The 27,660-nt window shown below is 47.7% G+C and overlaps 1 protein-coding gene across 5 annotated transcripts; it reads left to right on the top strand.

Annotated features, from left to right (window-relative positions):
- Positions 1 to 487: 487 nt before the first annotated feature.
- Positions 488 to 24,131, top strand: PACSIN3 (protein kinase C and casein kinase substrate in neurons 3). 5 transcript variants are annotated; one of them, XM_075754583.1, is made up of 12 exons: positions 621 to 760; positions 12,757 to 12,831; positions 14,314 to 14,414; positions 14,856 to 15,012; positions 15,786 to 16,021; positions 16,434 to 16,589; positions 17,146 to 17,321; positions 18,118 to 18,238; positions 18,705 to 18,841; positions 19,502 to 19,567; positions 20,078 to 20,238; positions 21,858 to 24,131. In XM_075754583.1, exons 3-12 carry the CDS (start codon positions 14,361 to 14,363, stop codon positions 21,971 to 21,973), a joined length of 1,380 nt encoding a protein of 459 aa, XP_075610698.1. In that variant the 5' UTR covers positions 621 to 760; positions 12,757 to 12,831; positions 14,314 to 14,360; the 3' UTR covers positions 21,974 to 24,131. The 5 variants fall into 5 exon arrangements, with proteins under 5 accessions (XP_075610700.1, XP_075610698.1, XP_075610702.1 ...); XM_075754586.1 differs by lacking the exons at positions 621 to 760; positions 19,502 to 19,567 and adding exons at positions 997 to 1,083; positions 8,744 to 8,845; XM_075754584.1 differs by lacking the exon at positions 621 to 760 and adding an exon at positions 1,000 to 1,083.
- Positions 24,132 to 27,660: the final 3,529 nt, after the last annotated feature.

The following is a 27,660-nucleotide window of genomic DNA, read 5'->3' as shown; positions in this document are numbered from 1 at the left end:
GCTGAGCCGAGGTGAAGCTGCTCTCTAACCCCAGGGAGAGCGACCCATGCCACGCTCAAAAGCGAGGGCACAGCTCTCTGCTTGGGTGGGCTTCCTGCTCCAGTACACCAGGCTGGCTCTGGGCTCTGCGGGTCACCCAGCCAGTACAGCACACAAACTAATTAAAAACTAACTAAAGCCCCAAATCCAGTGGGCAACACAAAGAGCCTAACTCCGTGGGTTGAGCCAAGCGTCGCCCAGGCGGGTGGGCGGGTGGGCAGGCGGGCAGCTCCTCACAGGGCGGCCTCCCTCCTTCAATCCCAGCGCCCGCCATGACGGGGGGCGACCCGGCCGGGCAGGCCTCTTCCAGGGAGAGAGCAGCCTCCAGCCCCCTCCCCGCTGTTTAGAAGCGACGCCCCGCGCCTCAGGGCCGACCCCAGCCCATCCCCGTGGAGGGGGAACCGCGGCGGGAGCCGGCGATCCCCCCCGCGGCCCCACTTGCCTAGGCAGAGCCCGCTCGGCAGCGGCGGCGACCGCCCGTTAATTGGATCAAGAGCCCGGCGGAGGGGGGCGGGGAGGCGGGAGACTCGCCGGAGCTGCCCCGCCGCCACCGGAGTGCCCCGAGCGCCCGAGCCGGGCCCGCCCCGCAGGGAGCTGCTGGAGGCGGGGCAGGAGCCCCCGTGTCCCGCGGCTGAAATAGGGGGAGGGCCCGGTCCGCTCCCAGCCCAGGTGGCCGCTGCTCGCTGAGCGCTCCGCCGTGCTGAGCCGCGCCGCCTGCGAGGTAAGCGGCGGGGGTCGCCTCTGCCGGGGCTCAGAGCTCGGTTCCCCCGGGCCGGGCGCCCCCCTCTGCTGCCGGGATGCCTTTCGGACCTGTTCCCCGTGGGGTGCCGGGGGTCCCGGCAGCAGAGCCCGGCCCGGTCCCGCCGCTGCCTCTCCGCGGCGGGCAGCGCGGCTCAGGAGGAGCTGGCAGCTGCGAGGGAAAAGTTTCCTCATGGAAAGGGGGTGGGTGGAGGAGGCGGTGCCCGGCCGGGCGCTGCCGGTGGGCAGAAGGGGATCGGGAGGCGGCTCGGCGCAGTTCGGCGTGACGCGGAGCAGAGACCCCCGGTAGGCGCGGGGGAGCGCCGGCGCTATGGGGCCGGGAGGGGCGGCGGCGGCGGATCCGCGGAACCCGGCAGTTTATTCCCGGGGGGCTGGGGGAAGCTCCCAGGAGAGCTCTGGTCCCTCCGCGTTCCTTGCAGCCCGGCCGCCAGGCTGACCTTCACCGGGTGCCCCTCTGCCGGCTTCCCGGGAGCCGGCCTGCCGCTGCCGCCCCGTCGCTGGGGGCTGCGGAGGCTCCCCCTCCCTCCGGAGGCAGCGCCTCCGCTCCGCGGCGGGGACAGGGGCCCCTTTGTGCCGGATCCGTGTTGAGCCGCTTCCCACTCTGAAACCGGAGCCGCGGGCGCTGGCAGCACTGTGGCGGAGGGGGGTAAAGCGGATTCCCAGGACCCCCTGGGGGAAGGGGCCTTGCTGGGGCTCAGGCTCGGGGAGCTGCACCCCCTTATGTCAAGGGGGTCCATGTTGTTGGTCTATGAGCCGGGCTCCTGATGGCCGGAGTGAGGACTACGGCAAATGGGACAGTCCTGGCCTTGCTCGTTCTTTTTCTCCCTCCTTTCTGCCGACAGCAGCTTTGGTGTCAGGGAGGGGAGAGCGAGGCATGGGGCGGTCAGGGGGTGCTGCCTGTGGTGGTGTTGCCTGGCCCCTGGCAGGCTGCTGGGGTTACCGTGTCCTCTCTGGCCCAGGGCAGGAAAAAGCTGATAAACATGGAGGGTATTAGTGGGCCTGAACATACAGCACTTGAGAAGACAGTCTATGATTTGTCACTGCATGCAGGAGGAGGGATCTGCGACCTCCGCAAAGCTATCGATAAGTGAAGCTAGCGTGGCCCAAACACGTTAACCCGTTTCACTGCTTTCTGTGCCAACTATGTGTTCTTTGCTTGCTTCAGTTCTTCAGGCTTGCAGAAGGCTCAGAGGTTGGTGGTGAGGGGGAGGTTAGCTGACCACCTCTGTACACTCACTCCTGGCCCCAGGAAGTACTCTGGCCTTTTCCTTCACTCTTTAACCCTCCTTACCCGACTGGTGTTCCCTACCTCCTGAAATAAGAGATGAGCGTCTCTGCCCTTCAAATCAACCACTGGTCTAATTTGCACAAAGGAATTCCTGATATGATGGTAATTGACTGCCGTACAGAACCCTAGCAGAGCCTTCCACTCCACCCTGGAATTCAAATGTCACCAAGAAGTCACTAAGCCTTACAACGACTCAAGTCATTCTTGGTGCGTAATGGGAGCAATATGCACAACTGCAGTGTGTGGGCTAAAATGACAGGGTCCAGATACTCCTTGCTCCAGGTGTGAGCTGGTCTCTGGGTGGAGTCAAAGTGGAACTTCTCCCTTTGCTTTGCATAACTAGGTACATTCTTTTGGGCAAGGATTCACCTTTCTGTGAAGCGCACAACGTGCTCTGTGTGAGAGGGAGTCTGTTCCGCTTTGACAGTGCTTTGTGTAATTAATGGTATTTCACTAGAAGTTCCCTAAAATATTTACCAGATTGTCCTTTGAGTTGCAGTTTGGAACAGAATGAATGTGTAAGCTGGATCAGCTGCTTGCTGCCTTCCCTATTCTGTGCCTGCTGTATTGTATTGCTTTATTGGCTTTTTTTTTTCTTTTTTTTTCTTCTGACCTATGAGTTTGAGCTTCTGGCTTGCCTGCACTTGTTCAAGTGAAGACTCTCTTCTTCTCAGGCTGTAAAAAGCAGTAGCTTCAGTGTGTCAGCTATGTATAGGCCTGAGAACAAGTGCCCACCTGGAACTCCATTATCAAACGTCAGTGAGTGAATAAGAATTGTGGGTGACTGGACCGTGCCAAAATGCCGCAGGTTCTTGGCAGACTGTGTGTGTAACAAAGTCATAAAAGCCAGAAAATCTTATGGACCCAAATTAATTTTCTCACGGGACAATGACTGGTGCTTTTAGTTATTTTAGGTAATTGTGGATTATACAAGAGATAGCCTGAATCTTTTGGGCTTTCCCTGGATGATCGTGAGTTTCCAAAAAAACGAAAAAAAATATAGGCATGATAGATATCTATCTTTAACTCAACAATACAGTCAGGTATATTTGTAATGTGACTGCTTTTCTTAGGACCTACAAAACTGTGAGAACACATTAGTCACTACACCAGGGGCATCGTGAGCTTTTGTTAAGACCTCATGTGATATCACTGAGCATGGCAAACACTATATATTCTTTATTCTGGCCATGTTGTGGGCTGAAGATTATTCAGTTGTTGTTTGAACTGTTTGGTCTGTGTCATGGGTGGCATCCAGGGATTGAACTGGGGACCTCAAAAGCTAAAAGTATCTGCCTGTAGCCTGAGTGGAAAAAGCTATGCTCTTGATCAGAGGGCATTAATAAACTGCCTCTATTTTTGCCATCAGCTGATCAGTGATCTGTGAATTTGGGTTGCTCTTGAGAGTTCATGGGGAAATGCCTAAACAATAGGAGAGCTGTTTAAGCCCTTTGAGGGACTCTTATCTTTTTAAAACAGACTTTCTGATCAGGCAAGCTATTTTATCGCTAGTTACTCAGCATGATGGGTGTAGAGGGTACTGTATGACAGGGAACTGTGTCAGATAGATTAAAAAAAAAAAGGCGTTAATATCTTAGTCTGAGGCCTTAGTGGGTGGGACAGAAAACAGCGGCTACTGTATCTGGAAGTTTTCCTGAAAAATTTGGGATTTTGCTCTTTGAAGAATAACAAAAGAATTTTGCGTCCTTGGAGCAGTTAAGGAGGTGTTTGAGGCAGCTCTTTGTCTCTACCTTGTGGCATGGTGACCACTGTAATTTAACATCCAAATGCACTCTGACTCTGGGCACAAGTTTTTCCAGCAGCACAAAGTGTAATGTCAATGCAGAGCCCGGTGCATCCTCTGCTGTAATCATCCAGCTTTGTTTCAGCGACTGGTACAATAGTTTCACGTTCCTTCAAGCCAAAATGTGGGCTGAAGCTGGGCACTGCTATAAGGCAATATGTGTGACTGGCATCCTAATCACATTTCAGCCTTCAGTGGTTTCTCCTCGCTGTGAATGGCACGATGGGAAAGAGCCTTTCAGACTTGTGATAGTCAGAATTTGTGTGTTAAATCTGGTGGTTGTCACTGGGCGTTGTAGTTTGTTGAAGAGGCACGTGAGAGATCTCCATGGTACCAAGGGCCTAGATCCAGAGGCATTAGGCTTGTGTAGGATTTTATGCTTCTCTTAGTAGGTGACTATCGTAGGAGACTGTTTATCGCAACCTGTCAGTAAGTTTTTCCAGGCTAGAAGAATTAGAATTGCTGCAGGCAACCTACAACTAACAGTGTTAGCAAGTCTTCAGCCTCCTCAGTCCTGTCCATGCTATGAGCTTGCCCAAGCTGTGTGTCTTCTGTTTGCAGGAAGATATGGTACTTGTCTCCTGGGCCGTTGGGGACATGGTCAGTCTTTTCAGTCGCCTAAGGTGATTATCTGTTGGCAGTAACTTTCTCCTCTCCCTCAGTATCCCTGTTGCTGAGCCAAACCTCTCCAGCTCCTGCGCGTGCTGAGCCATCAGCTGCAGCACTACTGTGTAGAGTAGACTTGCTGCCTGTCTCTGACAAGGGCAAGAAGCTTTCATGGAGAATTGGGAGAAGATGCAGCATATTTCCCTTCCTGAATGATTCTAGGTATTTATTTTTGCTGCTTGGTGTTTTCAGCCAGCTCCTCCTTGTCCTAGGACTGCTGACCTGTGGAAACCTGTGTAAAAGTCTGCTGTTGAGTCCAGCAGGCTTCTACCCCAATGCAAGCAAAAAAAAGGTGGTTGAGGTGTGGGATAGGAGCTGCTTCAGGAACTCATTAGGGGGGGAAATAAAACCCACTGGATTGCTCTGCTGGTGCTTCCTGTTTTTAAAAAGCCTCCCAGTGTTCTTTCCTCACATGTCAGGTTGAGTTCTGAGGATCAGAAACTGAGATCATTGCTTTGGGCGATGGGCTGGGAAAGCAAATGACATTCCAGTGATGGTGAACAGTTAAAAATCTATTCTGTAATGTGTGTCCTTTGGGCTGACTGTCCCATTTGCTCGTGTTCTCCTGGAGTCTTGTTGATAACATCTGTGATATGAAGTGATTTATAGTAGTAATCCTGTTCTTCAGTTTGGGATCCAGAAATTTATTTGAAGAGGCACTACTGATACCACAGAACTGATTCTGTGCAGGTAGTATGAAAATAGATAAAAGTTGCTCCATGGCATACAGGATAATGAACTTCAAGAAGAATATGTGAAGTATGAATATCCATGGTGCAGGCCAGTTCCTAATGGCTGCCCTACTTCAATCTTGTTATCTGTGTGTATCTCTGGGAAAGAGCTCAGAAAGGCATATGAGTATCTTTAGTAATGGAATACCTACAAAGTGAATCTGCCAAACTCTTGAATCAGGAGATGCTACGAAGGGAATCTACTGAATATTCTCTCCAGTCCACAGAGCAAACAATGCTTTTCTTTTTATATGCCTGGTCCCAAAAAAGACTGCGTGAAATGACTCTGTGTAAAAGCTGGTCTATAGTCCTGCCAGTTCGTATGGTAACTGAAGTCTGCCTTCTAGTTTCAGTTGTTCTTTGTTGTTTAGATTATCCTGCAAGGAAGCATTTGAGTAAACCTAGCTCTGGTGACAAAAGGTGAACAAAGAGTCTTGCCATCAAGACAGAGGAACTGACCAGAATGTGGAACAGAAGCAATGGGTGTGATGCTTTACCTCATTCTTCTCCTTTACCATAAGAGATGTCCTAACGCTCAGTCTTACCTTATTTAGCTCTTGCTTCAAAAAGTTGATTGTACTCCCTTCCACAGCCTTTTTGGGACTCAGAGCTGTGTAGGGAACTGGATGAACTTTAGAAACACCTTGATGATGATCTTTCAGGTTCTTGTCTGCATTATATGAATATCTGGAAGGAAATTATTCACATAATAAACAGTTTTAGTAAATCAGTTTTACCAAGTAAAACTAGAAACCTGTTTGATGAAACCAGAGATAAAAAAATGCATTGGCCATATGATTGCCACACACTTGATCTGAACAACAAAATACTTGCCAACCCTATCTCACATTCCCCCATCCTCAGAAGACAGCTAATGGAAAAGACAACTATTAGTAAAGTGAAGCCAGAAGTTGCAGAACTGCAGCTGGGTTAACAAAATCAAAACAAACAAACAAAAAAACCCCAACACAAAACAAACACACTGCGACTTCCAAATGGGAGGAAGGGGCAGAGAAGGCTGATTGGAAACATCTGACTATTGTGCAGTCTAGTGAAGCAAGAAACTACCAGAAGCTCAGTGTCAGAATGGAGCTAACTGGCTTGTGGCTCCCCTAAAGGTTGTCTGATTGCATTGATTGCAGCCTGCTTCCTTAAGACTTCTTAATGCATTCAAGTAAACTTGATCTGTGCTCTGGGGGTTGCAAGGTGACTCAATCACAGGAGGAGAATATTCCATTGACAGGGATTTACAGGAGTTTGCACTCCCCCCTGCCCTGGAAACAGCCCCCCATCATCATCCCCCATTATTTCTCTTGTCTTTGCTCAAGGCTGGATGAGGCTGGGACATTTTGTTCTGTTTCGCTCACTGCCGTTCACGTAAAGATCTGAACAAAACAAACTTTACTCAAAGCCTGGTTGGAAGTGGGTGGACTGGCTCAGCCTGCTATTGTGATGAGTTACCTTTACTAAGTTATAGGCAACTGTGTTACAGGATGGACTACTGATCTTGTCTTGCTAGTCACTGAGTGCAGGAAAGAAGTGACCAGGTGAAACGTAGATTAAATCCTGGTAAAACTGTCCACATTCAGTGCAGATTGAGATTGCTGAGGAGGGGTATAGTGGCTTTGGCTGAAGCCTTAAACTCCTGTTTATCAATGGTTTAGGAAGAAATAGCTTCCAGTTGTTTGGGATTCCTTCTGATTAAAAGGAAAGTGCTGATTGCATGTATTTGCTGGCAAGCTTGGTGTTTATTTGCAGAGACTGATGCAGCAGGGTAGGAAGTACCCAGCAAGGAAGCAAGCAAGCAAGTGAAGAGGCTCAGGGAGTGGGACAGTAGAGATTACAGGTTCTCAACATTTGCATCTGTTAAAACTTTGCCCTGAGAGAGGGGTAAGCCAGGGAGTAAGAGAACGGGGAAGTGGGCATGCTGACTAGTGTGTGGAACAGGAGGTATGCTATTCACAGGGCTAAGTAAGTAGGCTTGTGTAGTGCTGTTCCTGGTAGCTTGGATGTGTGTCTATTTATTAAGCTATCCTCTTCTCATACTTGTAGATGCCTGATAAATACGTAGACAAAGCATACATGTCAAGATTGAACATACCAAATAAACATGGCCTGTTGCCCTGCTGGAGTATGGTACCCCATGGTCCAGCACTGATTTCCTCCCTCCTTTAACTATGTGGATATTGAGATTATAATCAATTTTTTCATAGGAAGAACAACTGGGGAAAACCTAACACAGACCTTGATAGCCCAATACATTCCTTCATTAACATTGTCTCATATTGCTGTGTTAACCAGGATAGATCTAATCTTGTAATACTAAAGATCTCCTACATCACATTGGAAAAGAAAGCAGAATTTTTTTCCTTTTCTTGGTGAAACAATTTCAGCCTGGTAAAGCTACGTCAGTCAGGAATCTTAACCCTTAGATCAGCAGCAATGTGTTGGTAGAAGCCTGACCCATAGCCTTGGCCTCTGGGAACCTGACAGGGAATAGCTAATAAATGGGGAAAGTATTTAATTCTGAATTAACATTTTGAAAACTTGGGGTAATGCATAGAGGGATGTCCATCTTCAGTATGGTAGCTTGGTCTGAATGTGGAGAAGACCAATATAAAGAAGCTGTGGTCTGAAATAGGAGAGTAATAAAGCAGCACGTAGACTCAGGAGGTCAGCCCCTTAAGTGGAACAGGATCTTGTCTGTATTTTAGTGCTTTGGTATAATCGTGGAGAATTTTGCTAGTGGACAGCCACGTGATCTCTAGAGAATCATTGTGTGGGAGGTGGGCTTCTGTTACAGGCTTGCATGTAGCTGAAGTGACCTTTGTGTGTGGTTACTGTTCTGCCTGATGTCTCTCTGACCTCTCTCGGGCTGGAGATACCAGCTGAAATCTTGCTCGAAACTGCATTAGGCAGCCCTGGCAGGCTTCAGTCCGTAGGGAGTGGCTGGGAAACACTGGCTCTTAGTCCCTTTCCCAGTCAGGTGACTACCAAGGGTGTGACCACAGCAATAAGATAAATATCTCTGAGGGAAGTTTTGGAGGATCTTCATGTTACTTGGCATCCTCTAGCTGTAGAGAAGAGCTGGCCCCTCCTCTGAAAGGTGAGTACACCTGTAAATAGCAATCCTCCTATGTAATGGCAGTGGAGAGCATGTTACTGGGCATCATTAGTCTGGTTCAGAGCTCCAGAGGTTGTGTACCTCCAGAGATGGGTGAGCCTGGAAAGGACACCCTGTCCCATACCCCGTTCCATTCTCTCCATCAGGGATCTTCCTAGCACTGCTGTACCAGTAGCAATCCAGTTAGTTATACTGCTGAAGTCATGTGGAACCTCCTGGCTCCAGCTCTCGTTCCATTCTGAGAAGCTAACAGAATAAAATAAAGGGTTTTCACATCTATTGTTTTGTAAGGGAAGGGGGCTGTCATCCTTTTGTGTATTTGGATTGTTCAGATTGAAATGTTTATCTGCAACCTACACCAGAAGTGCCCTGGAGTGAAAACAATACCTTCACCACTGCCCGCTGTACAGGAAAAGTGACTGGGAATCAGACAGGTTGGTCACAGAAATCCGACATTGCTGCCTTGTGGTGTTAGTTGTTGTCTTGAGGTGGAAATCGGTTAGTAGCAGCCCATTCCTGATTAAAAGTCTTGCTTAGCTCGGCTTTAGCACCTATATAGAAATTGGTCCATAATAAAACTGTGCCTCCACCAAAGCCCCAGTTACTAGATAAATATAACGCAACTTGTTCCTGCATGTGTCTGCATCCAGCACTCGCTGTTGCACTTGGGAAAGGGGAGAGGAGTTGGGCAGAAGGCCTTGTCTGGCACAGCGTACAAGTTCTGTTTCTGTGGGTGAATTCCTGCAGGGATGCATGCAACCAGCCCTTTGAGCATTTGTAGAGTTCAGAGCCTTGTTCTTGGCAAACTTAGGAAAACAATTGCTCACAAGGAGTCTCAGGAGGCAGTCAAGCAATGCACAGAAGTGATGCCTTGGGCATTTGGAGGCTGGAAATATTGGAGTGTGGTGTAGAGGGAAGAGGATCTCTGTGGTTTACCTGCCTTAGGGAAAGGTTTCTGAAGTGGAGAAGAGTGGTTATTACTATTGAGTCTGGAAGTTTTATTTGTGGATCAGGACCCTGTTGTACTTGTGTTGTGCAAACATGAAACAAAAAGACATACCTTGTAGCATGTTGCCAGATTTCACGTGTGTTTTGAAAGGGAAGGTTTTGGGCTGAGGGCAGGGATCTGTGGTCTGAGATCTGTGACTGACTGGAGCAAGGGTGAGATTAAGAGCATGGTTAAAGGTAGAAACAGCTCTGCCATGACAAGCCCTCTGGTATTTCCCTGAGTGGAGCTCGGTTCCAGTGAGGCAGTCAGGAGCCATTCTACCTTTTTGCAGCTAAAGACCAAGAGACGTTTTTTGATAACTTAATAGGGAGTTGATAGCAGGTGTGGTCATATGTTGGTCATAAGTGAGAGCAAGTATTTGGGGGAAGGGAGTAACACTACTAGCTGAAAGGGTTGTAGCTCTGCAGAAATCTCCTTTGCATGGTTCAGTTTGTCTATCTGGCATTGCTTGTTGTAGTGGTGTCTGTGATGCCTTTGCCCATAATCTTGTGGAGGTGTGAAGCAAATAGAGATGTAGTCACTCTCCCTCCTCCTTCAGAGAGCTTGTCTTGCAGGAGCTGCAGTGAGGTCTCAAGTGGATCTTAACTGTGATAGCTAAAAGAGGAAGGTGAGAAGGTAGGGATAAATATTCCTTTGCCCTGCAAATATGATTTACTAGATAGCCTCCTCTTAGCAGAGGTGGCAGTGGCATCAGAAAGAGTCTTGTATGTGGTGTTGACCCACATAATATCTCTAGGTGACCCAATATAACTCCAGTTATATTGCTCATACTGTACAGGCTCTGCCAGCCCTCCTGAATCATGTGGTGGCTCTTGCTGTATCAGGCTGTCCACAAGGTAGCCCTGTCATCTCTACTTTGCTGTAAAACAGCCTCCAGGCTTTGGCATGTATAACTCATATATTTGCTTTTCCTGGCAAACTCAGGTTTTCCCTGGTCTCAAGCTCTTGGTGGGTCACAACACATGTGGTGTTTCAGGAATAACTAGGTATGAGTGGGTGGGGTGGCAATCTATTTGCTCTTCTAAGGCGCAGGGTGACAGCAGCAGCTGTTCTTCAGTCCCTGTGTGCAGTACTAAGCACCTTCCTTATGTCTGCATACAGATCCAATTTGATCTGCTGACTGACATGGGCTCATGGACTATGTAAAGTCCAGAAAAAGCCTGGCAGAAAAGGGTCCTCCTTATTCTTTGACCTTTTTGCTTCTACCAGGCTAGATTTTTCTGGATTTCTATAAAGTCTGTACAACTGGTATGGAAATATGTATTCAACTGGTTGCTACTCAGGTCATGGAGATTAGCCCATTTGAAATATTACACTACTTTATTGTATTTTCCCACCTAGCTACTGTGCTGATGACTACAGTATAGCCTTAAGCTGTGGGATACTCTGCCACGTGATATTGTGGATGCTGAAAGCTCATGTGGGTTCAAAAGCAGATTGGATAAATTAATGGAAGAGAAATCCATTGACTGGATACAAAATTCATAGGCGCCACATCCAGCTCAGGAAGTTCCTGTCAACAAATGGTTAGAGGCTTGGAGAGCGTGCAGGGAGGCATCATGTATGCTTGCTCTGTTCTCAAAGCAAGGGAAGGTATCTGCTTTTGGCTGCTGTCTACAGAGGCTATGAGGCTACGAGAAGCCTTAGTCTGATCCAACACAGCTACTATTATGTTTCGGAGCCTGTTGATCTTGGTGATCGTAAGTCCAGTTATTTGGGTTTCTAACTCCTGAGAAAATATGTAGGTATGGCTCAAATTCTAATGTGGAAACTGCAGAAAGAATGGATTCGGGGTTTGGGTTTTTCTTGGATTTTTTGCTTGACTGTCCCTCAAACGAACAAGCACGCTCTGAGACACAACAGCTTTCCACATTTACCCCCAAATTCTAGCACTGTGTAGTCAGCCTGAACTGGAAACCAGAGATGGAAGGCATGTTTGTGAATCATTGCTTCCTGATAAAGTGGGGATGGGGGTGTGGTGTGGAAAAAGTGATACAACCTTCATATGTCATATCTAGTTGATCTATGCTTTCATCAGGAGAAAGAAAGAAAGGGTTTGAGGCAGTTTTAAGTATACTTTTACATAGCTGTTCGTGAAGTTTTTCTTAATCTTAGCAGTTTCAGGAGTGTGTAGTCTGGTTTTACTGGGGACCACTGGGAAGTCTTAGAAGGTTTATGATGAGCTATAACCTTTTATCCAGTGACCTGGATCATGCAAAAGTGTCCCAACTCTTTCCCCACCACCACCCCTTCCTCACCAAAAGTCACTAGTCTGCTTGAAATAACCCAGTCCACTTTTCTTTCCTTCCTTCTCTTTTCCTACCTTCTTTCACTCCTCCTCCAAAATTGTCTTAATGTCTGGCTAAAAATCCCACTTCCTCCCAGGTTTTGCAGTTTCTGCTCTCAGCTGTATTAACTCTCAGTTGCCCTAACCTCCGAGCCTCAGCCAAGTGGATATTGGTGACTGAGCAGAAGGTTTTTTGCTTGTCTGTTTTTTAAATAAATAGACTTTTGCATTGAAGTAAATTTTCAGGGAAGTGAATGTGAAGTAAACAAAAATGCCTTTCTGCTCTTGCTTCCCTTAGCCTCTCCAGGCCTTTTATTTCCCTTTCCTCTGTGGAAAGTTGATGACAGTTACCTATCCCGTAATGGCAAAATAAAGTATTTGTGAGAAAGTGATGGGGACAGCTTACAGAACCAAGGGACAAAAAAATTCTGCTGGTAGAGAGCAATGTCCTAGTAGGCCAGTGCTAGGTGCTGTGCTACTAAAAGGACTCTAGGCCAGAATATGCATTCTTGTGAGTTTTGGGTTTGTCTTGTATACAAATCCCCTTCATTTTTAGTGAAAAGGCACCGGAGAAAGCACACGTGTGTGTCCTTCCCTTTTTCTCCCAAGCTAGCTATGTGTAAAAGTGTGGGCAGCAGCGCATGGAGGTGGTGGAGTTTGCTAAACTGGACGCTGTTCAGTGAGGGGGACCAGGCCCCATGTACGGTGCCTGGGGAGCGTGCTTATTTTAGGGCTTTATGGCCTGAGCTGTTCCCTTTGCTCAGCTGTTGTGATGCTACCTTTCCCGCACAGTGCTGTCATGCTGTCCCAGTGTTTCTATTTTAACTCTCTGTGGGGCTAGATCTTGTGACACAAGGATTTGGCATCTCTCCTACGTGCTGGAACGTGGCATCTCAGGAGGCACAGTGGCTGCAGCTGCTATATCAGAGGGTGCCCCTCCTAGTAGCTGGCAGAAGGGGGACACCGCTGGGATTGCAATGCATCGGAACAGGCAGCATCCCTGCAAAGGAGCAGCAGTGTCTAACTGTGTCCATCTCTGTCTCCTCTAGTCTTTTTCACGGAGTTTGAAGAGCTCGGGACATACTTGCCAGCTGCCCACTGCTCCCCTGTCATCTTGCTTTCAGGTATGTAGTTACTGGGGACAAGAGTAGAGTTGCGTGCCCTGGAGGCACGTAAGATAGCTTTGCAGCCTGCTGACAAATGGTGAGGAGGGAGGACAGGGACAGCTGGTGGCATGGGTGGAGGTATTCTTCAGGTTTCAAGGTTCGTGTACCTGAGTGTCACGTTCCATTTAACAACTTGCTTCAATGACTGGAATTCAGCACTTTCAGCCTTCTGGAGAAACCAAGAGGAACAGCATTAATGTACTTCTGATGCCTTCGATGGAAAGAGACTAGGAAACAGAGCCAAACTGTTTGTTTCCTGAAATGTAGGAAATCCCTGCAGTCTGTGTTGGGGTGCTTCACAGTGTGGCTCATGCTACTGAGAAGGATTTGCAGGAGGTGGGAGACACAGACTCTTGACCTGATATTCTTCATGCCTGCTGTGTGCTCTGTGGGCTGGCAGAATGAGCAGATACCTCTCTGGGGTGTGAGGGAAGCTTTTTATAACTAGGAATGTGCAAGAAGAGAAGTGGCAGCAAAGGACATCTATGCTGCATTAACCTTGGCTTGCCTAGAATGGAGCGGGTTTGCATGCGAGTGACTGGGCTTGGGCCTTTTTCCGTTACTCCCTCTCTCGTTCCTTGCACAAGAGCAACCCTGAACCTCTCCCCAAGGAATTCATAGTGTCGCATAATGTCAGGAACAAACGGGCAGCACAGGGGAATGGGCAAAAGTTCTGAGACAACAGAGGATGAGACGCCCCTAGCTAGTTGAACCCAGGCAGTGCGAGAGTTGAGTGTAATGAAAACACCAGCTCTACGGGGATGGTTCTAGGGAAGCAGTGCTGCTGGGTAACTGGCATCTATGCTGCAGTGCCATTTGGCTAGGTATGCCCCAGTGTGTTTCTGTGGTTCTGCTCAAGCCCAGCTCAGCTGGTGGGCAGCTTATAGGGTTCCTCCCCATTCAAGACATGCCTGCCTGCTGACTACTTAGCCTTGTTTTCTCCAGTCATTTCTTGTAATCCTGACTCATACTGGGAAGCTGGAATCATCTCCATTGACAGGAGACTTATTTAAAATCTTTCAAGGCAGATTTCAAATAGCTTTAGCTACCTTAGTTTCTATAGCTTTTGCTACCCTCTTGAGGGCTTTGGTTAAGAAAGTAATCTCTGCAGAGATGTCTGGTGCTGCTGAAGGGTGTTGGATCCACTAGCATCGCCAATATCTGTACAACTGAGGTTTGGCAAAATTGTCTTCTACAACATCCTTTCCAAATGTGTTGCTGGCCTGCCAAGGAGGCTATCTGTCTGCAGGGAGGGAGGAGGCAGGCTCAGTCCTGGGCATCTCTGCTGAATCTAGCCATCTACTGCTGGAGGTGCAGCGATGCCAGTACTTGCCTGCAGGGCAGTAAGTTGGCCTCCTCCAGCTCCAAGAGTTAGAGACCTGTGCTCTCTGCAAAGGCCCAGCTGGTGCTATGTTAGAAATCTCTTTTCTCTCTTCTCAGCTTAATTGAAATCTGCAAAAATTCTCTGCTGCAAGAAAACGGGGGTGATGTCATCAGAAGATGATGCTGGCGGGGAGGCTCCTGGGGGCAGTTTCTGGGAGGTAAGGAAGGATAATCAGAGTGTGAGGGAGGTAGAATGTCTTCTTACCTCCCACCTGTGGAATTAGGAGGTTGAATTTCAGGTTCCTGGGTAACATGTTGCTCTTGGGGAGTGGAAGGGAGGAACTGTGGGGAGGTTCAGTAACATGGTGTGTGTTACTGCAGGGAGGAGGTGACCCCTTCCTCAACAGATGCTGTGGAATGAGAGTTCCTTGTTCAGTTGATACTGCTCTGAGCTGTGAGAGAGGCAAGCAAAGCATCTCAGCTTCTTCCCTCCACTGCTGTGCCTGCCTGCAAGGGTGCCAGAGGAGTGTCTGAGCCCAGCTGCTGGCTTCAGAAGGGCCTGTGTTCCCTCTCCATGCAATGATTGACCTGCTGCTTTCTGTTCAGAAGGAATATGAAAGTCAACACAGTATAAATTATGATGTTGTATGAAATTTCAGGCTGGAAACTACAGGCGGACAGTGAAGCGTGTGGATGATGGGTACCGGCTCTGCAATGACTTAATCTCCTGCTTCCAGGAGCGAGCTAAGATAGAGAAGAACTATGCCCAGCAGCTAACAGAGTGGTCCCGTAAGTGGAGGACCAATGTGGAGAAAGGTAAAATTGGCAGGTTGGACTGGGAACAGGATGCAATCATTGCACTCTCTTCGAGTGCTATTTCTTACTGAGGTGACACCGTTTCCTTGGGGGACAGGCTTCCCTTCACCATGAAGGGTGTGACTTTCTTGGGTGTCTTTTTTTGTGTGTGTGTGTTTTTGTAGCCAGTCCTCTGATTCTCTTGGAGAGGTGTTCTCCAAGATTCATTGTCAGATGTTTGGTTACAAAAAAAAAATCTATTTGTTTAGTTTGGCCAGTACTTGGGCAGTCCAAGTCTTAAATCAAGCTGCAGCTTTCCCCTTTGAAGGATGGCTTGGCTGTCTCTCCTTCTCCTCCAGTCAGCAAATAACTACTTATGCTGTGATTTAGTGGCAGTGGGCTCAAACTGATAGCGTCTCGCAAAGTAATGGGCAACAGTGGGACAAATGCCCCAAAGGACCTACTGGTCTGTGAAACAGAAGCTTAGCCTCTAAGCAACTAGTGTTGCTATCTGTCCTGAAGCTCAGGTCCGATCTGTGAAGAGAATTTTCTACAGAAATCTCCTAGCAGGCACCATCTGGGACAGCTAATGCTGCCTAAAAGAAATCCAGCTGTAACATCCAGTCTAGACAGTGCCTGTTGGGACTGTGTGGAGACCAGTCAATGCTGACTTGTGTGAAGGAGGAGAGTTATGGAAGTGACTCCATACTGATAGATGCCTGTAGGAGGAAAAGACTCTCTGTTCCCCTCTGTGGGCAGGAGGTGTAAGAGCCCTCTGGTGCTTGTTCCTGCAGGTCCACAGTATGGTACTCTGGAGAAGGCCTGGCATGCCTTCCTGACAGCTGCAGACAAACTGAGTGAAATTCACTTAGCTGTCCGGAACCACCTGGCTGGTGAAGACTCGGATAAGATCAAGGCCTGGCAGAAAGAGGCCTACCACAAGCAGATGATTGGAGGCTTCAAGGAGACAAAGGAGGCAGAGGATGGGTTCCGCAAGGCCCAGAAACCCTGGGTGAAAAAGATGAAAGATGTGAGCAAAGCGTGAATGGGGAAGGAGGGATAAGGGCAGCTGAACTGGCTGCCTGACTGTGAGAGCCACTGGGCAAGCAAACTGGGTTTAGCCAGAGTAGCAGAGAATGCTAGAGAGGGAGGGATGTCTTGATGGTCGCTTGTTCTTGGTGGGTTTGTAGCTTCCTTCCTCTGTGGGAAGATGTTGGTAACAGGCTCTGTATTCCTGCGCAGCAGGTGAGCACTGTAAAAGAGATCCTTTGGAGGTACCTCTTCCATTTAGAGCCGAGTTTACTAAATGCCAAATTGGCATTCCTATTAGGTTGTCCTGAAACAATTGCTGCTGACTGCAACAAAAATGTTAACATGCCCTCTGAGTAATGGAGGATCAATGTGGCCAGGATCATGGCTTTCTCTGCATCCTCCTCCTCCAGGTGGAGATTTCCAAGAAAAATTATCATGCAGCCCGGAAGGATGAGAAAACAGCCCATACAAGGGAGAACCATGCCAAGGCAGACTCATCTGTCTCACAGGAACAGCTGCGCAAGTTGCAGGAGCGTGTAGAGAAGTGCACACAGGAGGCTGAGAAGGTGAGTGTGTGTTCTATGGATGTGGGTCACAAGGATACTCCTCTCAAGAAAAAAGCACTGGTTGTAATGTCACTCAGTGAAATGGCTCCTGCTGAAACCTATAAGAAGGTGTCAGATCCCATTATCTGAGGTTTTTAGCGAGTTAGACTGAGACTTCGGCAACTAAGACTAAGGTCTCTACATCTTTGGTGTTGGGTAAGATCTAATTTATATGTAAATTTAAAAAAAAAAAAAAAGGGGGGGGGGGAGGGGGATTTGGTGCAGGGGGTGGAAGCTGCAGAGCTGAAGACGTGGCTACCAAAAGTGCCTGGTTTGCCTGCCCGCAAGAGAGAAAGTGTGGAAAGTCCTCTATGGAAGAGGATGGCAAGGAAGAACAAGGAACCTGCAAGAGTACTAGGAGAGCAATGGACGGGCATACCAGCTGTGGGATTTCTTCTTTCTGTGCTGTATTTGTTCAGCAATGCAGGGGAAGAAAAACTTGTCAATCCCAAGCCAGAGCAGGGGGAGTGCTACTGGTTTGACATTTCACCATTGCTGTCCTTCTGGGTTGATACAGTGCAAGGATCAATATGAGAAGATGCTGGAAGAGCTGAATCGCTACAATCCTCGCTACATGGAGGACATGGAACAAGTGTTTGAGGGCTGTCAGGAAGCAGAGCGCAAGCGATTGTGCTTCTTTAAGGAGATGTTCCTGAATCTGCACCAGCATCTCAACCTCTCCACCAGTGAAAGGTACCAGCCCTGACACAGAAAGGAAGTCTGCCAGCCTGGGGTGCCCTGGGCTCTGGTGACAGGTGGCAGTTCTGGTGTCCAGCATCTGCCAGGTCTCACTCCTTCCCCTCCAAGTGTGTCTTGAGAACTGGCATTTGGTCCCTTTAGACTGACCAGTGCTGGTGTCTCTGATCTTGGACAGTGCCAGCTCCCCAGAGAGGATTCCTTCCTCTTGCACTACTGTCCAGTACTGTCCTGTGGGTGTGTTTCCATTCTATGAAATGCCTCCATGTTGCTACAGGTAATCCTAGTCTGAGGAATGTTGGCTCTGTTGCCTTCTAGTATCTATAGGTATTACACCTATTCTGCCCTGAGTATGAAAGACCTTTAGTGAGATGATAATCATAAGCCCACAAGTTGCCCTTAAGTAGGGGTTATACCAGGGAAATGGGTGCAGCCAAAAATCTTCTGTGCTCCTATACTTTTAAGGTGGAGGCAACGAATCTGAGCCACCTCCCTGTCTGTGTGCAAGAATGTGCCAGGCTCTTTCAATGCTTATTTGATGAGCTGTGCTGAGAGCTGGCAGATGCTAGCCACTGCCACACCAAACAAGCCTGTCCCGTTTGCCAGGCTGACTCCCTTGTAAGGGTGGCTCTACTTTCCTAAGGCTGAACAGGTACTGCTTGAGCATCCTTAATCATGTGGGACTTTGGACACTATGTAATTATGTGTGAGGTTACGCTCTTCCTTCCTAGTGGCTTTTGGGGAACTGCTGAGGGACTTGGTTATTGATGGTTCTGTCTGTTCCTGGTCATAGCTTTCATGCGTTGTATCGAGATCTCTACCAAGTCATCATGGCTGCGGACAACCAGGAGGACCTGAAATGGTGGCGCAACACTCATGGACCAGGCATGGCAATGAACTGGCCTCAGTTTGAGGTGATGTAGCATTCTCTCGAGTGTATTATAACTATTTCCAAACACGTAGCTGCTCTACTGAAACTGGTGGATTGCTAGTATTGTGTTGGAAAGACCGCGTCTTTGCTTGGCAGGCTCAGGATGTTAGGCTCTTCTAAAATGTTTGTTGTGTTGCAAGCTCTCTGGTGCCCAAAGAGACACATGCAACCCTGCCAAAAAGCAAATACTCCAGCCTTCCAGCTGCAAGGTCAAAGAACAGGAGTTGGTGCTCAGGGCCTTGGGACAAGTTCCTGTTATAATTTTCCCACAGCCCCTCTTGTTGCACCTTGGGATTCAACAGGAGTGAGCCTGCTGTGCTAGCAAGGCCATGTGGCTGACCACAACTGAAGTATGACCTGATGTTCTGTCCTTCTGTATTGGTCAGAAAAGGTGCACAGAGCTTTTGTATCTGAGTGGCTTGATGGTGTTACTGCTTTTCCCTGAACAGGAATGGTCCCTCGAAACACAGCGGCCAATCACCAAGAAGGAGAAGAGTGGCAAGATGGCTGATGATGTCACGCTGACTAGCATTTTGCCTGCACGGGATGGTGTTGTCTCACAGACCCCTCTGCAGACAAGGCGAGGGTAAGGGCTGAAGACTGGGATACATCAGGTTAGGAAAAGCACAGCCCTGCCTAGGGTCACGAATGAGTTGGATTGATAGGAGTGATCTCTTCCTGTCTCTTGCCTGCGGCCTTGCCCATGCCACTCTGGAAAAGACAGGGTAGAAAAGCCAGTTTAGGGCAGCATAGGGTTTTTTGGGGTTGGTTGGTTTGTTTTTTGTCTAGTACATACTGCCTCACAAAGTGCCTTCCTTGTAAAGATCCTTCTAGCGATGAGGTCTGGCCTGGTGAGACTAGTGCTGTGTGAGATTCTGGCATGCATTTCCCCAATTCTTCTTCCTCCCAGACAGGGCAAGGAGAGTTTGGAACTGGCAGCTTTGCCAGTTAGCTGTACTGTTTCCTAAATGCAGGGATCAGATTTAATTACTTTTTTTCCCTGGCACAGTGCTAAGTACTACCTGACAAGTCTGGGTGTAGCTGCTTCCCTTACCAGGAAGCAAGCTGGAGAATAGGGAGAGGCTGAAAAGACTCATGTCCTACAGTTCCAGTAGCCATCCTGCTTTAAGTTGACCTGTGGCCTAAGTGAACTGGGCAGAAAAGAATGGGGATATACAGATATCTCCAGACCACTACTGTATCTCATGGTCTATCGAATTCAGGGAGCCTATTTGCCAATCTACAGGTTTTCCTATCAAGAGGAGCAGAACAGCCTCTTCTATGACAGCCTGAGGGCACCCGCCCATGTGAAGTTAGTATGGAATGTAGCCTCTTCAGGGGTTTTTGGGTTCTAGGTGCCTGTCCTCTGCTGCACTTCCCCTCCGCTCTTGTTCCTGACTTGGAAAACGGCATTCCAGACCTGTCTCTTTGGAATGGGAGACATGGCTTTTCCTGTCTGTCTGTATTCTTGGCCAGAATAACTCTGGACACAGCTAGGCTCTCCAGTTAGGACTGGCCTTCCTTGTATGAGAGGGTCTGCTAGAGCAGGATGAACAGTATGCATGTGTGGAAAGTAATTTGAGAATGAGTTACCCTCCTGGCCCTCAGGGCTCTGATGCTGGGATGCTTTCAACCAAATCTAGTGTCTCCTGGGATCTCTTGTCTCTGTTCACCCTCACTTGGCTGTTGGGCCTCTTGCACCTTGTTCTATAGCATAGCAATCTTGGGGGGGAGTCAGGGTGGTGCATGATTCAGGAGGAGCTGGGTGAGAGATGAGCCTACTAATAACCATCTTGTCCCCTCTCTCCTTCTACATACAAAGCGGAGGGAAGGAAGACATTTCAGAGTGGTCAGATGAGGACACTCCCAAGAAGTGCCTGGATGCCAATGGGCACGAGGAAGACATAAAGGTACCAGGTGTACGGGTACGAGCACTGTATGATTACACAGGACAGGAGGCTGATGAGCTGAGCTTTAAAGCAGGTACAAAAGCACTAATCTCTTACTAACCTTTTGCTGTCCTCACTTGGGCTGACTGAATGATTGAAACACTTTAAGAACTGGATGTCCCCTTGAAAACTGATACTTATTCTTCTTCCCCTGGCCTGATCCATTGCCAGCTCCTCTGAGGTAGATACACTGGGCAGTCCAACCTGTTCTAGACTAAGAGACAGCAAGGCCGTATAAAAAGAGACTGCCTAGGCCTTGGTCACAGTGCAGGGAGAGCAGACACCAAGTGGTATCTTTCCTGCTTCCTCTTAAGGCATTTATTCTGCATTATATCTTGAGACTTTATTAAATGCTTCTCCCTTGTGCCACTGATATAAAAGTCATATAGGTGGTCTGGATTGTCCTTTGAAGTAACCAGAAGACAGATGTTTTGGGAGAAGGCTCAGTTGACTGCCATGCACTACTGAAGGCAGGGTTCAGCTGGTAAAAGACGGCTATGCAAACTATTGCTCAAAATGGGTGTCCTGAGAGTGGAGACCCTGGCTCTCAGCAGAGGATTGAGTGAGAGACAATGCTGGAGCAAACAGACCCTTCCCCTCTTCTTCCTTCAGTTAAATTTAGTTTGCATGTGCCATCTTCTCTAACTCCAAGAGGACATCTGGATCTTGAGAGTGTCTCTAATCTTGCTTGTTTTGAGTCTTACATGGTGTCTCTCTGCTACACCTCTCCAAAATACACCCCTTTTAAAAAGGCACTGAAGTCCTTTGGTAGCAGGGACTTGTGCTTTAGGGCAATATCTATGCTGCAGTGTTACCGTACTAGTACACTTCCTAATACTAATTTGTTGCTTTAAAATATTTAAAGTATCTTACAATACGGGTGCTCTAGAACTTGACTCTCTGCTCTCTCTTCCCACCCCGCAGAGGTGGCATGACTGGTTAGCTTTAGTTATCCCCTTTTTTGAATCTGCTCTGGCCAGCATGCACCAGTAGGGCTTAAGCTTAACAGCAGATGACTTTGAGCCTCTACCAGTGTGGGATGTGCTTATTCATGCAGTTAGACCTCCCTCTCTGGCAGAAATATGACCTTCTACTGGTGAAGGGGACCTTTCTGCCCTTTCCCAAAGTAGATGTGGGAAGGTTAAAAGCCTTTCCTGGTCATAGTCTGAGAAATGAGTTGATTCCATGCCTTGCTGGCCAAACCAGACACTCCATCATGGAATAGTCATTTTGGGTCCTAACAGCCAGAGCTTAGCAGCCTCTTGCATTTCCTTCCCACCTGCTACAGAGGAGCAACTAAGAAAGAAATCTCTGAGATCCTTCTGATCTCTCTGGCTTGTAAGCACATTCTTCTGGGGGGAGGAAAGCAGGCAGAAATACAGGGCACAAAAATATTACTGATGTTGAACGGCAGAAGTGAAGGTTTGTCTCCGAGTTCCTTGGCCCAGGGGATGGCACTGAGCATACATACCAAAGAGGTCAGTAACTCTGGCTTTGATTAAACTGTGCAGTATGATACAGAGTGTGATAAGGGGAGAAAACTGTGGTGATTCAGACCAATAGGTCTTGCTTTTTATCAACTCTTCTGAGGCAGGGAAAAATGCCATGCTACCTTTCCCAAGGCTGCTTCTTAATGACTGCTTTTGCTTTCAGGTGAAGAACTAATGAAGATTAGCGAGGAAGATGAGCAGGGCTGGTGCAAGGGCCGACTTCTCACAGGCCAAGTTGGACTCTATCCTGCTAACTATGTTGAGAAGGTTGGATCATGATTGCTGCTGCCCTGCTAGTGTCTCGCAGCCGTACCAGCATCTCCTGCAGAGGTCACTGGGTTACTGCTGGCCCCAATCCACCTTTGCAGTATATCCAGCAACTTCTGGACTTTGAGGGCACGTATTCCATGTAACTAATGCTTCATTTTAAACGCCTAGACCTGTAGGGATTTTCTAATAAATAAACAAGGATGAGTAAAGACTTTTCTGACTGTGAGCACTGCAGGAGTGCAAAAGGGAATAGATCCTCTTGACTTTCACTCAGTGAAGGGAGATAAGCAACACATGCAACTCCTCAAAACAAAGAAAGCAGCCTTCCTTGGCTTCAATGCACATGCATCCATAGGGTGGTGGGGTCTGCCCTGCCCCCAGGCTTCCTGTTCAAGGAACTTTGGATATACAGGGCAATAGGGAACTTCTAGTATTGCTTCCCCTTTTTGGCTCAATCAAGCTGACTGGTGGAAATCTATTTATTCTCCCACATCTTTCAGAAGTCTTCAGTATCCTTCACCTGCAGGCTTGTTGGCTCTCCTGGTAAGGCAGCTTCAACAATCTGGATGTCCCCTCCCACTGCAGTCAGATTTTTTATTTTTTTTTTGGGGGGGGGGTTAATGCCAGGAATTAATGATAGTATAGCTTGGGGACAGGAGAAAGAGGCTTCTATCTCGCATGATGTGGCTGTTCAGGCTAAAAAGTTGTGAACGGAACTGTGGCAGCAGGTTGAAGTTGACTCAACATTCCTTGAGCTAGAATGGGCCTTGACACACACTGAAGTCTGGTATTAACAAAGAGGCAGCCGCATTCCAGAGCTGTTCTGCTTAGCACCCCTAAATGCACCAGTATCTGTTGGGGTTTCTAATGCTTCTAGATTGTTTTGGCTATACCTCTGTCCTTCATGAACACTCAGTGCACAGCAGAGACCCTCTTTTTTTCGTTCTATATATTCTTGCCTCTTGCATGCTAGAAGCCTACTCCCTGCTTTGCCAAAGACCACTACACTGTGATGAAGGGTAGCAGTGGGTGGAAGCTACCTCCTGGCTGGGACAACACTAGCTATAGAGGGATAACTCTCCTTCTGGTCCTGAATTGCTGCAGGTCTACTTATGCCCAGTTGTTAAGTGCCATTCACCAGGGAGGACCTATCAAACCTCTTTATCTGGCTTGTCTTTCTGCCCTTGAAAGCCTCTGAGGCTGCTGAGACAAAGTGGGGTCCTGATCCTAGTGCTCTGCGTATTCAAACATGAGGACTGACGGACAGATTCTGTATAGGATAAGCATAAGAGCTTGAGGGAACAAAAAAAGGGAAAAGCTACTGTGTTTGGAAAAACAAACAGTAGTTTAAAAACTGTTTACTTAAGACATCTGCTTAAAACTGTTGTTGAGAGGCATTGTGTGTTTGTAGTAGCCTCCTGTAGTGAAATTCTTATTCTGGGTTAGCACGTGAGGAACTTGGTTAAGTCAGACACAAAACTCAGTCAAGCCTCTACCAACCATACCAGGGCAAACTGCTTCAGGGCTGTTTGTAAAAGGGGTGACTCAGATAAGGAAGATAAAGTCATAGGTGAGCTTTTGGGATTAAATGACTGCAGAATGTTAACAGCAGCTATTGAACCAAAATGGATGTTTAACGAGTGTAGACTGAAAAGGATGTGGGCAGGGACAGGTTCAAACACTGTTAACTTATGAGAGATTAAAGCATCACAAACATCTTGTTGCCTGCCTGCCAGACAGGGCAGAAATTAACCTTTTACAGCATATTCGATGCCTTGAAATGTAGTCTGCCATGGACAAAGAGATCTGAGACTAATGCTATTTAGTGCTTTTGTAAGACCACAGAAATGTATCAGCTGTTGAAAGGTCTTGGTCAAAGTATCCCTAGCACTGAACTTCCTGAATGGGGGAAAGGGGTGCAAACCAAAAGAACAAGGCTAAAGCAGTTTGTTCTGAATCAATAATGTCACTTCTCAAGAAAAGAGAAAGTATTCCCAAAAAGCAATTAAAGATGTAAGCAACAGACATTAAAAGTGCCTGAATTTATCCATGAATTTACCTATTATTCTAGGTTCAATATTTGAAGAAACCTCTAAGCTTCTGCCATGTAATTACAGATGTTTGGTATATAAGCACTTGGATTTAATTAAAGATCTTGTCTCTGATTTCAGTACTATGTCCCAGGTAAAGTACCGTCAGTGTTGTACAGTAATTGCAAGTGTTCCACTTGCTGACCCACAACTGAATGATTTGTTGCTGCTTTGTCCTCACACACGTGAATGTGAAGAGAGCATGCCTGCCAGGCTTGTGAGGTAATACAGACAAACGCAGTCAGGGATAAAATGACCTGAGATGTGCTATAATGAATACTGAAATTTAGCTTGTTAGCCTGGATATTTTGAAACACTAATGCTAAGGTTAAAAAATTCTAGAAGGGGGTTGCAAAGGTAACATGGAGGCTTGACTTCAATTTCTTTGCTAAGTTCTAGTCAGGCTATAATTAGGGATGGAGTTAGGTGTGGCCAGACTGTGCTATGAGGACAGAAATGTCCAGTGGACAGGACCTCTGGTTACAGTACAAACAACCTGAAATTCTACAGGACAAAGTCTGAACAGACTTGTTTGTCCTAGGAAAACACGACCACCTGATCATAATGGGCTGCTTGAAGGTTTCCAGAAATAGTGACATACTGCAGCTTATGTGAACAAGTCCCCTGAAGGAATGTTTGCACCAGAAATTGCTGCCAAGAGCTGAAGTAAGGGACAGCAGACAACACGTCGAGAATGAAGAATTGCTTGCCTGGACTGTACCTCATAAATTTTGGCATGGCACTTAGACCTGGCTACTCAAAACCAAATGGAATAGCTAAAGACAGCCTGTGTAGTAATGAACCAGCTGGAGGAAAAAAAAAACCCAACCAAACACATCTAATGATCTTATATTAAACTAATAGCTCTGCCTGGAGACTTAGTTTTTCCATAGAAGCAAATGAGGTTTTGTTAACCACAAAGGCTGTAGTTGAAACTTGTCATCCATGCCATGCCAAAAGTTGTGTGTGTGAACAAAGAGATGCACACATGAACTAATTGCACTAATGTGCCTAAATTCCAGAAGGCCAGCAAAGCCTATTCTTCCCCCATGGCTTCTATAAAAACATACAGATGCACCTCTGCGCCTAATGGACAACACAGTGAAAACATCTAGTCATGTTTTATTTTTTTAATAAAGCCATTCCTTGTGGAAAGGTTGTGCATCTGTGGTTGGCAGATAATTAATTTGGTTCTGACATCTTCCTGGAAAAGAATTTCTAATATATCACACAAAGCTTGGATTTCCTGTTGATCACGATTTTTCAAGGACGAGGAAGTTAAAGATTCTCTATGACAAATCACACCCATTTCCCCAAAGCAGAAGCTGAGCTTGCTCAACCCATTAATGATGTTTCTGCCCTGTAGGCAAAATCTGGGTCGCAGAGCCCACAGGACAGCTGTGCTCTGTGATGGCAGCTGAGAGTTGTGGCACTCCCACAGCGCTGCGTGGAGCTTGGGGCCACGGGCGCTTCAGTTTACTTTCCATCCCACTTCCCCGTCCCTTGTGTCGTTGTGGCTGATTTGCTTGGCACAAAGCACTGAGGCAGGTGCAAGTATGTGGCAATCCTGCACCAAGACCCCTCAGAGCTGTTACAAATTGTCCTGCACTCCCTTCGCTCCTGCCCTGTTTGCGGATCCAGCCCAAGGCCGCAGCCCTGCAGAGCTCAGCTCTGCTGTTTCAGGCAGGTTCTCCCTGAGTGAAGCACAGGCTGTGCGTGAACTGGGACTGTCTCAGTTTCATTTCTAGAGCTGCTAGCATTATGTTATGGGCAGCAGGCTGAAAAATTCTCCTCTGCTTGTGAAGAAAGCTGGTGCTGGAGTTAAAATGGGCTTGAACGGTCCACTCAGACTACTAGGCGATCACTTCTAGTGTAACTGCACAGAGATGGGCTACAGACTGGTCATGGGGCTGAACCTGAGACAAAGCCAGTGCCACAAACTCCATCTTGACCCATGGAAATGTGGTTGGAAAATACCCTCTACAGGCTGGCAGGAAAGGTTGTGCAAAGCAAGCAAGAATAGTAAGCCTGCATGATGTGAGGCAGAGTGCCTTCAGGGGGACCTTGCACCAAAAAAAAATAAAGGAGAAACAGAAAAAGACTTGCAACCAAGTGTTGCATCGCTACCCAGGTCCAGGCTTCAAGGAGCTGGAAAACTCAGGGGCTGCAAGGGAGTGGGACTGTTTACCAAGCTACCTAGGTTCTTAGAAGATCAAAGAGGATGAATATGAGAGGATGTTTCTGAAAAAGATAAACAAATCCTTGCTGAAAGGGGAAGGGGCAATGGAGTAGGTTCTGTAACAGGAAGAAATTGGCTAGTTTTCTGTTGGAACATCTTGACTAAGCAGCATGGCTCCAGTGAACTTTTCCAAACCAAATTTCAGGCCAAATCACGTCAGCTGCTTTCAGCACATCCATTTTACTGTCTGTGTCCCCCTGGTTGTGGTCATCCAGTAACCCTTCTTGCAGAGGTTCCTAGTTTTTCAGTCTTTCAGCTTATGGCAATTGCAGCTGCAGTCCGAGACTTCCTTTCTCCACAAGCAGCGTAGTGGTGGTCAGCGCTGCTTCCCCCTCAGTGTGGGGGCCCATAATCTCTCCTCGTCAATCTCAGTGCTTTCACTGGGTCCAGCTATTTACAAATCCTGTGGTCCCTTCCTCCCTGTGTTTCCTTTCTATCCTACCAGTTGGAAGTCTTCTTCCAGGTCCTGTACTCTGCCCCTTTGACTTCACCATCTCTTTCCTTCCTGAGTCTATTGTTGCTGCTTTCAGCAGGAGACTGACACCAAAACAGTCACTGCCCCCAGCTGTGACTACACTACCCCTTTCTCTCAACTTCTCCTCAGGGCTTCCCCATGGGTGCCACACAGTTCCTAAGGAATGCTGCATCCACAATCCTATGGACGTTTGTCTCACCAGTGGCCCTGCATCCCCTCTGCACATTGTGGCCGCCTGCAGAGATGAAGCTACCTACTCCCTCTCCACCCAAATCCCTCAGAATCACAGAATTATAGAATGGTTTGGGTTGGAAAGGACTTTAAAGATCATCTAGTTCCAACCCCCTGCCATGGGCAGGGACACTCTCCACTAGAGGGTAACCTGTTTGACAGCGGTGCTTGCACTCTGTGATAATTTTATGTTTTCAAAAGCGCTTCATAGTAAACTAACAGCTTTCTTGTCTTGCCTTGCTTACCTTGTCTTTTCATTAGCTCTGCCTGACCTGCTTTCAAGGGTCATTGTCTTCTGCTTTAGGCATGCTCCCTACACTGGTTGTAGAGGCTGCAGGCAACTAGTCCTTGTATTAGAGGGGTTCAGTTTAGAAAACTCTGAAGTGGGGTGATCTGCAGGGAAGAGAGATTACGTGTCTGCTGGATAATCTGGAAGGGTCATGTCTGATAGGAGAACAACCCTGCCAGCTCTGACCTCAAGCAAGTTAGTGCCTGTGCTGCGGACTGCCCTCGAAGGAGGGTAAGGTAGCTCGGGACCTGCCCACTGCCCAGTCTCTCCACCTTGCTTCCGTGTGGTGTGATGAGCATGACTTGAAGCTATACATCACTCATGTGATTGTCACCTGCCAAACAGCCTGCTCCCAGAAGGGACACCTATAAC

Source organism: Balearica regulorum, chromosome 5 (genome assembly GCF_011004875.1).
Source record: "Balearica regulorum gibbericeps isolate bBalReg1 chromosome 5, bBalReg1.pri, whole genome shotgun sequence".
Taxonomy (NCBI): domain Eukaryota; kingdom Metazoa; phylum Chordata; class Aves; order Gruiformes; family Gruidae; genus Balearica; species Balearica regulorum.
This window is presented reverse-complemented; position numbering and strand designations above follow the sequence as displayed.